This window comes from Harpia harpyja, chromosome 16, assembly GCF_026419915.1.
Source record: "Harpia harpyja isolate bHarHar1 chromosome 16, bHarHar1 primary haplotype, whole genome shotgun sequence".
Lineage (NCBI taxonomy): Eukaryota > Metazoa > Chordata > Aves > Accipitriformes > Accipitridae > Harpia > Harpia harpyja.
In genome coordinates this window covers 6,242,085-6,254,007 of record NC_068955.1, presented here as the reverse complement: position 1 = coordinate 6,254,007, position 11,923 = coordinate 6,242,085, and the positions used below count along the sequence as shown (strand labels likewise).

At 46.6% G+C, this 11,923-nt stretch overlaps 1 protein-coding gene across 1 annotated transcript; it reads left to right on the top strand.

Annotated features, from left to right (window-relative positions):
- The first annotated feature begins 7,002 nt into the window (after positions 1 to 7,002).
- Positions 7,003 to 9,462, top strand: LOC128152726 (heat shock transcription factor, X-linked-like). Its single transcript, XM_052811314.1, has 2 exons — positions 7,003 to 8,049; positions 8,697 to 9,462. The coding sequence occupies exons 1-2, from the start codon at positions 7,531 to 7,533 to the stop codon at positions 9,336 to 9,338; spliced, it is 1,161 nt and encodes a 386-aa protein (XP_052667274.1). The 5' UTR covers positions 7,003 to 7,530; the 3' UTR covers positions 9,339 to 9,462.
- Positions 9,463 to 11,923: the final 2,461 nt, after the last annotated feature.

Sequence of the window (11,923 nt, the reverse complement as noted above, 5' to 3'; positions counted from 1 at the left end):
TTCTCAAAAGCTTCCTGATGAAAACATCTCCAGTCCGTGTTCTACCCACAGGCCAGCCTGGGCCTGCAAGCAGTGGAAATACTGTAGCTCCGAGAAGCTGGGAGTTTCTTACTTCCCTTTGACCTCACTTAAGCATCAGCACCAAAGTAGAATTGAAAAAATACATGATAAAAGAGAAGGGCTGCTGAATATGAGGTGATCAGCCGCTTTAATGATGAAGGCCTGGAGTTCATGGATGGACTCAATTTCGTTCCAACTGCATTTAAGTAAAATATTGCAACACATTTTTGTTTGGAATCATTGAATTATTTAGGTTGAAAGGAACCACTGGAGATCTCTGGTCCAACCTTTGTCTTTGAGTAGGCCAAGCTGCAAGGTTAGATGCAACTTAATGGTTTTAATGAATCTCCCTTAATGTTTGCCATCATCTTCCTGTTTCCAGGAACAAGGATAAAGGCAGTTGTTTCCAAGTAGTCTTCCCGTAGTGTCTACACAATGGGTGCAAGTTCAGGGAATACAAGAATTACATCAAATGACAATTAGATGTTTCCCCTTCTGAATCCAAGCTGTCATATTTTTCCAGTTACTATAAAAGATACACCTCCAGGTATTATTTGGCAGCTATGTGCAATGGAATTGTTTTCATTAATGCCAGAAGAGGTAGGAACCCACCCCACAGGCTCTGATCTGAAAGTCATGATGATATACCTTGAGTTTTACTGTCAGACAGAAGTGGTTAATATAGCCTGGTGACCTCTACCAGCAGTTCTCTCCTGGAATTCCCTCTTCTTTTTTCTCCACTGCGTGCTCGTATGTCCTGAATCCCTGTTTGAGTGAAGGGTGTCAGTTATTGCAGGTAATCCCTGATTTAAGGCTCCATTCCTATGTTGGGAACAGGTTTGCCTCAGGATATGTGAGAAAGTGATTAATTTAAATCACATGCAGTGCGGAAAGAGCATTTGTCTGACAGCAAATGTATCATAATCCTTTGGTGGGGCACACTTCTTCTGGGGCTGAAGAATGAATCGTTGCCACACACATCCAAGCAACTGCTTTCATTTGGGGGTCCTCAGGGCCCTCCGCTGCAGCCAGTCCTCCCTCCGCTCCGAGCGTATCTTCACCATTTCAACCTTGTCTATGCTGGGAATCAGGCACGTTTTCCAAAACTGTTAGTCAGGTACCATTGTCGTTCCAAATGAAACCTCTTATTTTGCTTTTTGGTCTGCTCTGGAGATCTGCAGTTGTGCTGATGCTGGCAAAGACTGATCGAAACTAAGGCTTTTTTTTCTTCAAACGAAAAAATACAGTAAGAACCTTGAGTTTTAGTTAGAATTCATTTTCACATAAACATTCCCAGCTGGCTCCAGTAATTATCTTTAAGGGGTACATCTGTTTGATTACCTGTAGCTAAAGGGAAACCTGCACCAGTTCACATTAATGCCCTTTCTTGCTCTTCTTTTGTTCTGCTTTTATCACTCACTAGAAAATCACTAATGATGTCAAATTCAGGGTTAAGAGGATTTTTATGATTTTTATTATTGAAGCATTCTTCTGATCCAGGAGACTGAGTTGAGATAACTGGAACCTGCACTCAGCCCTTCACCCCTTAGCACACGTAAGCTTCGTAATTCCACATAGGCACAATGTTCCTGTGGAAGACAAATCCTGGCCTTTAGCCATCTCCTGTCCCTGTACTAAGAAGAAATCTCTGAAAGAAATTAATGATTAAATTGTTACTTAAGGCATCAGCCAGGAAGAGAGGCAGAACCTGTAAGTTGCTCTCCCCGTGGTACAGCCAGCTAAGAGCTGGCAGTCTGTGCTTGGCTGGTTACTGCAACCCTCCTCGAGGTCCATGGAGAGAAACGAGCACTTACACAGGCGATTTCTCCTTCCAGTCAGTCTGAAGATGGATCAGTCACTCTCTGGAAATGCCGCCTTCTTTCTGTCCACTATTGGCATAGCTTAAGTAATTTAAACAAAGTGCCTGACTTTTAAAAGGCTACAGCTAGGTGCAATGAATCCCAGCCTCACCTAGCAGAATGGTGAGAATAACTGAGTGTTTGGTTCTTTGGTCTAAGGAAGACCTCACTCATCTTAAGCACATCCAAAATTTCTGTTTTGTTGCTTACCTTCTAGATGGAATGAGAAAAGCATTGAGAACAATCTGGTAGATCAGAGAGTACATTGGGTTTAAGCTGAAATAAATCAGTTCAGGTTGGAGGTTTCCATATCCCTTTAAACCTTTTGAAAAGTTAAATTTAGGTCAATATCAAAGTAAAACATCGTTTCAGCATGCTGAGGCAAAGTATTCATTTTGCCAGTGTAGAAACTGACTTTTAAAATTTTTATGTATTATTTTCTCTTTTTGTCTCTCTTTCCCTTTTGCTTGAAAACATTTGTCAAAGTTGGTTCAGATTCATAAATAATTTTTTTTAACCTGGCCAGAAAATGGAAAGAAAGACCAGAGCTGAAACTCACATTCGTTTCTCTGCCTACAGCCTGGCAACATGTTCAGAGTAAGGATTTTCAGATGCACACACTTCTGTGCTTTGAAACAAAAGTAGTATAGATAAAGGATGACTTAAAAGGGTTTTTTGCCCATTTTCCCCTCTGCAGGGATTTCTAGCTCCAGACACAGCCCGAAGTGAAAGGTGATGATTGCATCAAGGCAGACGATTCCTACTTACCTGTTTATTTACTCACCTGTTTTAAAAAAGCAGCAGGTGATGATTTCCCTGCTTGCACATCCCTCACCGCAGTGATAAATGCAACAGAGCATTGCCCATTTTCTATTCGAAATTAATTCTGATGTATGAATGTGCCAATGTTTATAATTAGCACAGTAATGTATAGGCCTTGCTCTTCATGGCTAATTTTTCATCTTTATTATTATTCACTTGTTGGTGACAGTGACTGTTTTCCACCTCATAAAGTGACAAGCCTCACATGTCAACACTGTTTAATGCATTAAAGGTGTTTCACATTAAAAAGAATCACAAAACCCAGATGCACTGTAAACAAGCTAAAAGGGAGCACAGTTTGAGTGGAGCAATCGTGTACAAAGAAGTCTTTCCTATATTGATATGGCCCCCAAACAAACCCACAGGAGCCCATGAAGACATGATAAATACACCTGTCAGGCCCAGGTACCAGGAACATCCTTCTCCTTTAAGCATCAGCATTTCAGAACAGCACAGTTGTCATTTTTGCATCAAAATGAATGGCTGGGTTTTCAAGGGGCTCAATGAAGATATGATGGCTACTATACAGAGACAGCTGACAAAACTTTACACAGGCAAACTCTGTCCAGATATGCAGTCGCATCAGGACAGAAGATTATGCAGAATTGCATTGATATCATCAGTATTTTATCTTACAAGAAAATTCTGAAAATACTGATATATCCCTTTTAAGGGATTTTATTTTAATAGAACATTTTCATTCTGCAGTTTTAAATTACTTTTCACTCTGTGGTTATATTTTTAATCTCAAAATTGTCCTTAAAATTAGAGTACATTTACTCACAAATCTTTGTTTTCAGTATCAAAAGTCCTGACTCAGATAGAACTTCACAAGAAAACAACTTGTTTCGTTCAGGCTGGGCTAAAGTTTTAATTTAGATCTGGCACCATGAATAGAGAATTAGGCTTTGAGGGAAAGGACCCCTTAGCATCACAGTTTTGGTCCTATATCCCTCTTTCCCTAGAGGGAAAGCAAATTGTTAGTAGTCTCCATAGTTACAGGCTTGAAGAGTAACCTTCAGATCCTTTCTAGAACCCAGCTTTCAGCTTTTTCATCACCCTGCTTCCCACAGAACATTGCACCCATTGCTCCCACTCTCCCCAACCAGGTACCATCCATCCTAGTCCCCACTTCATTCCCAATTGCAAGTTGGTCCCAGGGGCACTGTGCATGACAGGGTGTTCCTGAGCACTCCACTTTGCTTCTGCATATGGAGTGGATTAGAAACCACCAGTGCAAATGTTGCTTAGTGTCCCCAATTCTGCTGTCACTGCACCTCTATCTGCCACAGACGAATTGGATTTACTGCACGCAGCAGTCTCCCTTTTCTAGCATCAGGGCAGGCACCTTTAGTGCTCTCCTTTGCAGTGCCAAACAGCTACAACACCATGAATCTCACTTAACTTATTGCTTTCCCAGGGCTGAATTCAAAATTCCCATGTCTTATTAAACGACAAGCTTTAAAGAGTAGGCCTCTCCCAGTCATCATCCCGTCTTCTTGGATTCACTCTCCAGGCTGTGCAGTGAGGTAGGTTGTACCCATATCGTGGTAAATGCAGTAATATGCATTCTACATGACCCAGGGGGCTAGGCAATGATATTACACAGCACAGTAATATTTCATTCAATCAGATATAGGCACAAGAGAGGACCGTGTATTAAAATGAAGGGAAGAATTTTATTAGTTAGAAATCGGTTTCAAAAACAGAGGCCCCACTCAATTGCATTTCTTTCTCTCTTGGCCAAACCCTAAAACACTGAGATGACCCCTTGACTGGTGTAAATTGTGAAAGCTAATGTGGCCATGATGCTTTATGATGAAGTTCTGGCTTGTATTAGTTGCATGTCAGTGTAAGCCCTTTGAGTGCCAGGAAATTATTCCAGCTTATAATTGAGATCTGTATCTGGCCCCCAAAGAGAAACTGTAGTCTATAGCATACAGCTAATGGTTTTATTAAGAACTTTTCAGTTCTGCTACTTTATGGGAACATTTTTTGCAATAGATAGGTAAGTATTTTATCACTAGGAGCAGAAGAGAAAAATATTCCCTAAACTTTTCTGGATGCTAGATCTCGGTACAAGGATGCCTACTTGTAAGCAAGGCATTGGCTCTGTGCTGAGGAGCAGCAGGATGAGGTGATGCGTATATCCTAATTCAGATCCCTGGGGGGATTGCCATTACATGCAGATCTAGCCTAGGCTGGACCTGCATGTCTGCCCAAAGTACTGTCTCTCTTTTGACAAAATTGACATGCTTTCTCCTTACCCACAAGTATTTTTATCAATAATGTTGAAATCCTGCATGGATCATATGGATGTTTTGGGGGTCCACTTCTTTATTTAAAATTCTGTCTTCTTTTGCTATCTTAATTTATTTGGGGTTCTGATTAAATGTAAAGTTTCTTCATCCCAGCTTGGGGTTTCATTTGCAGCATAGCAGACTGGCCCCATTCATCAACAGTTAGAATAGAATAGAATAGAGTAGACTATTTCAGTTGGAAGGGACCTACAATGATCTTCTACTCCAGCTGCCTGATCACTTCAGGGCTGACCAAGTTAAAGCATGTTATGAAGGGCATTGTCCAAATAACTCTTAAACACTGACAGGCTTGGGGCATCAACCACCTCTCTAGCAAGCCTGATCCAGGGTTTGACCACCCTCTTGGTAAAGAAATGCTTCCTAATGTCCAGTCTAAGCCTCCCCTGGCGCAGCTTTGAACCATTCCCATGTGTCCTGTCACTGGATACCAGGGAGAAGAAATCAGCACCTCCCTCTCCACATCCTCTCCTCAGGAAGCTATAGAGAGCAACGAGGTTGCCCCTCAGCCTCCTTTTCTCCAAACTAGACAAACCCAGGATCCTCAGCTGCTCCTCAGAGGACATGCCTTCCAGCCCTTTCACCAGCTTCGTTGCCCTCCTCTAGATGCATTCAAGGACCTTCACATCCCTCTTAAATGGTGGGGCCCTGAACTGCACGCAGTGCTCAAGGTGAGGACACGCCAAAGCTAAATGCGGCGGGGCAATCCCCTCTCTTGACTGGCTGGTCATGCTGTGTTTGATACACCCCAGGATGCAGTTTGCCCTCTTGGCTGCCAGGGCATGCTTCTGGCTCCTGTTGAGCCCACTGCCAACCAGCACACCCAGATCCCTTTCTGCAGGACTGCTCTCCAGCCACTCCTCTTCCAGTTTATCCTTGTGCCCAGCATTACTCCCTCCCAGGTGCAGAATACGGCATTTGCTTTTGTTCCATTTCATGCCATTGATGATTTCCCAATGCTCCAATCTCTCTAGAACCCTCTGCAAGGCCTCTTGTCCCTCAAGACAGTCAACAGCCCATTTGGTATCATTAGCAAACACTGAACAGAACCAGCCCTAAGACTGAGCCCTGAGGAACACTGCTGGTGACCGGCCCCAAGCCAGATGTAGCCCCATTCACTACAACTCTTGGAGCCCTGCCATCAAGCCAGTTCTTCACCCGCTGCACTGTGTACTTGCTCATCTCACAGTTGGACAACTTTTCCACAAAGATGCTAGGAGGGACAGCATCAAAAGCCTTACTGAAATCCAGAAAAATTACACCCACCACCTTCACTTCATCCACCAGGTGAATGACCTTATCATAGAAGGACATCAAACTAGTCAAACAGGACTTTCCCCTTGTGAACCCATCTTGACTGTGCCTGACAATTGCATTATTCTTTAAACACCTTTCAATAGCACCCAGAATGGTCTTCTCCATCATTTGTCCAGGTACTTAGGTCAGACTAACAGCTCTGTAGTTTCCTGGGTCTTCCCTCACACCCTTCTTGTAGATGGGAATAACACTGGCTAGCTTCCAGTCAGCAGGGACCTCCCCAGACTCCCAAGACCTTTGGTACATGACCAAGAGTGGTCCTGCCATAACATCTGCTAGCTCCTTCAGTACTCTGGAATGAAGCCCATCAGGCCTCACGGACTTAGGAACATTCAGCTGACGCGGCTGGCCCCTTAGAATTTCACTGTCCACAAATGGAAAGTCACTGTTCCCACAGTCATGGTCCTCCAACTCAGAGGACCGGGTTGATAGCTTGACAAAAGGTTGAGAGAACATCATTGAGTTTCCTGGTTTGGCTTCTAAAGGTTCTATAACAAAGAAAAGCAGAAGAACCCAAATCCAGAAAGGGGCAGGGGTACAGAGCATCAGTTTATTTCAATTGCAAAATATATTTAGGTGGCATTTCACTCTATTCTACGGAGCAGCACGGAGAGCCTGCTGAAAGCTGAGAGCATCACCTGGGTACACAGACAGCCATGACAGAAGCAGCACTACTGAAATCACAGAGCGGGGTTTATTCCATAGAAGAGGGGACAGGCATTTCTGCACAGCGGGAAGGTGCCCAAGGGAAAACCTTCAGGTCTGGGGCACTTTGATGCCCAACGCCGCAGCCTTCCCCATCCCTCCCTGGGCACCATCTCCCAGAGGCAACGGGACGCAGCACTGCCCTAGCAGGACACACCAAATGCAAATAGAGTTGGATTCACCTCTTGGCTCAAAACAGCTCTCTCCATGAAAAGAAAGCAGGGCTTTCTAGCAATTTCTTCTGTCTTCCACTTCCTATTGCCACAAGACTGGTGCCACGCTGTGATGTCACTGTGATGCAACACAGGTGTCACCGTGGCGCTGGAGAACTTCCCAGGCAGCTTGTGCCAGGGCCCTTCATCCTGCTGACCGGCAGGACGGAGCCTGGCTGGTCAGCAAAAGGGTCACGGCTGGAAGTTGCAGCCAAGCTGTGAAAAAAAAAAGCTAAAATGGAGCCACCTTCACCAGAGACATCCTGCACTTCTGACCCAGAGGAGCCAGACTGGTGGGCAACTTCAGCTTCTCCCGACCACCCAGGAGGTGGTACGGGAACATCCTGGGATGATGCCACCAGACCTCCTGGAGAAGAAAACACTTTTCAAGGTTTGCCTGATGAATCCTGGACCTCCATCATATGGGTTTTTTTCTCAGAGGAGAGCTCTGCCAACACCAACCAGTCTTCAGCCTGCTCCTTCCTCAAGAAGCTCTGGAAGATCATCAGCAGCCATCACTTCCAGTCAATCTGGTGGGGTGATGATGGAAACTGCATCGTGATCGCAGAAAAACTCTTCAAAAGGGAAGTGCTGGGGAGGAGGGGACCCCTGAAGATCTTTAAAACCGAGTCCATGAGAGGCTTCATTTTCCAACTTAACCTCCATGGATTCTGCAAAATGGAAGGGGATTCTCTCATATCTGCCTCCATCGAGGAGGTGCGAGCAGTAGCAGCAGCAGGTTCTGCTCTGGGCAAGGTATGACGGTTCCTCCGCACATGAAAGAACCCTTGGGACATTCTGGGGGGAGAGGTTCACATTCAGAAAAAATAAGCCTTTACAAGGTAGGAGATAGGGATGGGAGCAAATGGCCTGACTGTGTCTCGCAGGTCATTTTCAGGAATTCTTGATGCAGGATTTCAGAGGAGCAGAAATGCTGACAAAATAGATTTTGGTTATTTCTGCTTGCTTCAAATCCGTGAAATGGAAAGATCAGCCCATCCTTTGTGCTTGTGCCATATCTGGCTGCACCAAAACTTTAAATCTTTTTGTGGCACCTGCTGAATACTGACAAGATACCTGGCAGCATCAGATTATTCCCCACATGTCCATTCCACTCTGTGGTGCCTGAAAACTAGTGGTATTTGCGTTTCTCCATCGGTTTTTAGGCTTTTGAAAACCCTACATTTCTCTGCTCCCAAATGCCAAAAACACAAGGGTGGTTATTACTTAACAAACCCTATCCTAACATTTTATTCAGCTGAAACTTGAGGTTCAAAATGCCACAGAGGGCCCTTTTTAATACCCATGTTTGTTTTTGCTGATGCAGATGCTTAGTTATCAGATCTCTGTCTTTCTCCTCCTTGCAATGATGGCAACTAACTCCTCTCCTTTGCGTTTTGTAGCTGCTCTTCTACCACAACCCCTTTTTTAAGAGAGATTGCCCTAACCTCCTCTGGATGTGCACGCAAAGTGCTGGTGAAAGAAAGAGAGCCCCCTCTGCATCCCCACAGGGCCCCAACTTGAAGGACGACGACCCGAGAAGAAGACGACCTGATGCTCAGCCAGCGGTAGGAGCGGAGGAGGAGGAGAACGACACCCAGACATCTGCAACCACCAGCTCCACACCGACCGAGCCACGGGCTGACACAACCGCCCAGACGGGCAGTGCCGGTCCATCCCCACCAAAACGGCACTGCAGCCACAGCCCCGCTGGCAGCCAGGAGGCGGCTCCTGCTCCATCCATGGCTTCACCACACCGTGTCACACCTCCTGCCCCAAACAGTCCCTTCACCCTAGCCATGGGACTCCCCACATTTCCACCTGGGCAGCCAGAATTCGTTGCTGTGCAGGTCCCCAGGGCTGGCCTGCCTCCATTCTGCGCTCCATGGTTTGCGATGACCACACTGGCAGCACCATCTGCCGTTCCCGTGCCAGGGCCACCGCACGGCCAAGCTCCAACCCACCGCCACTGCCCGACCTGCACCTGCGGACCAAACACCGCAGCTGCCGGCGACAGGGTTGGACCTCAGTGGGGGCTGGACTAGAAAGAGCAGAGACCTTAGGTAGCAAGTAAGCGTCATAGAGGTAGAAATACATTAGTATAGGAATAAGTAACAGTAAATTGTTTGTTGTTCTCAATAATAAATCTTTTCAAGTTGCCTTGTCCTGCCTCTGCAGTCTCACAGTCACTGTCTTGACACCCGGGGCAGGGGGTTGCCTTCAGGGACATGAAGGGTTTGGCTCCAGCCCACAAAAGCCAAAGGCCCCAGGCACTAGCCCTGCACTCAGCAAAAGCCAGCAAAAGGCCAACCTGGGGCTGCTGCAGGAGCTGCACCAGCACCCAGGGCCACTCAAACCAAACCAATCCCTCCTAGCTCTTGGGGAGTCCATGCCCCTTCCTCCCCCAGCTCAGACCAGGGGCCAGGGGCAGCGGGGCTGCAGGGAGCAGGCTTGGGCTTCTCCTGCCCATCCTACATCCCATCTGGGGACAACTACAGCATTGCAGCTGGCAAAGCGATAAATCAGTCCTACAGGAGTCACAGCTTGGACTTACTGGAGCAAGAACCTCTCCCATCAGCATAGAATCACAGAATCATAGAATAGCTGGGGTTCAAAGGGACCTTTAAAGGTCATCTAGTCCAATCCCCTGCCATGAGCAGGGACATCTTCAACTAGATTGGGTTGCTCAGAGCCCCGTCCAACCTGACCTTGAATGTTTCCAGGGATGGGGAATCTAGCACCTCTCTGGGCAACCTGTTCCAGTGTTTCACTACCCTCATCGTAAAAAATATCTTCCTTATATCTTGTCTGGATCTATGCTCTTCTAGTTTAAAACTATTACCCCTTGTCTGATTGCTACAGGCCCTGTTAAAAAGTCCGTCCCCATCTGTCTTATAAGACCCTTTAAGTAAGGCAGCAATAAGATCTCCCTGGAGCCTTCTCCAGACCAAACAACCCCAACTCTCTCAGCCTTTCCTCGTAGGAGAGGTGTTCCATCCCTCTCATAATTTTTGTGGCCTCCTCTAGGCCCACTCCAACAGGTCCACGTCTAGCATTTATGAAGGCTTCCTTTAGAGAAGTCTTTCACCAGAGAATTTAATTGAGGTGCTACATCATGATCCACCTCCTTGCCACAGAACAGGGAATTTCATGTTTTGGCGAGAGCAGACCTCTAACACCTGCTGTGGAGGATGCTCCACACTTCACAGCCATTTATGCAAAAAAATTACAGCGCTCATGAGAAATTACATTACCAGTTCACCCTTCCAGCTTCAACACCTCTCTGCACACAGAGGGAAGCCAGGCAGGTCTGTCCCATCAGGAGCAAATCCCACAAGGCTCGGAGCAGCTTCTGCTGCCAGCCAGGGCTCAATGCAGTGAGGTATCCAGCCCTGTCCTCACACCGGGACTGGAAAGCCTGCCCACCCATGCCAGAGCCACCCTTGGGTGCTAGGTCTGCACCGACACCCTCTGCACAGAGAGGCAACAGCCATCACCAGAACCCCCTTCTTACAACTTAAGTTACACCATCCTGCAGAGAGGCTGTAATTGAAAATAGAACAGAACAGAAAAGTTCCATTGGAAGGGTCCTACAATGATCACCTGGTCCAACTGCCTGAACACTTCAGTACTGACCAAGAGTTAAAGCATGTTCTTAAGAGCATGGTCCAAATGCCTCTTCAACACTGACAGGCATGGGGCATTGACCACCCCTCTGGGAAGCCTGTTCCAGGGTTTGACCACACTTTTGGTAAAGAAATGCTTCCTGATGTTCAGCCTGAACCTCCCCTGGTGCTGTAGAGAGCAACAAGGTTGCCCCTCAGCCTCCTTTTCTCCAAACTAGACAAACCCAGGATCCTCAGCTGCTCCTCAGAGGACATGCCTTCCAGCCCTTTCACCAGCTTCGTTGCCCTCCTCTAGATGCATTCAAGGACCTTCACATCCCTCTTAAATGGTGGGGCCCTGAACTGCACGCAGTGCTCAAGGTGAGGCTGCACCAACGCTGAATCAATAACCTCTTTTGACAGGCTGGTAAGATTTTCCTTACAAAATTACTGAAGACTTGCAACAGAAGGCAGCAGTTCCTTATTTGTGACTGAAGGGTGATACTGAGCTCTAGCTTGTGTTCAGGAATGGCTCTGCAGCAAAGGCAGTAACCTGTGGAATTCAATCTTGGAGGCTATGCCAGTGCTGCTCTGCAAGGCAGGGGAGAACAGGAGCAGCCATAAACCTGACTGCTTCACTTCTCGTCTTCACTGCTGCCACCCCTCCAGCCCGCTCAGCCTGTGTGCCTTGCCAACACAACAGGATTGCATAAGCAAACGTGCTCAGACGAACTTTTTTTGTGTGTCATGAGATGGAACCACCGCCTGATTCAGGAGCAGATGGTCCCTAAAGGAGATTTATCCATGCAGCCGGCAATCTTGGGCCTGAGAATACATGAGAAGAAATCAAACATCTCATCTGTATTATCGCTGGTTTTGTGTTAACCTGTACAGCATGCAAGGTATAATATGCCACAGAATAGGCTACAGAAAGCAACATGCCCACAGTCATCTAGAAGACCATTGCCCACATTGTCCCTGCTCATTGCAGGGGGGTTGGACTAGCTGACCTTTAAAGGTCCCTT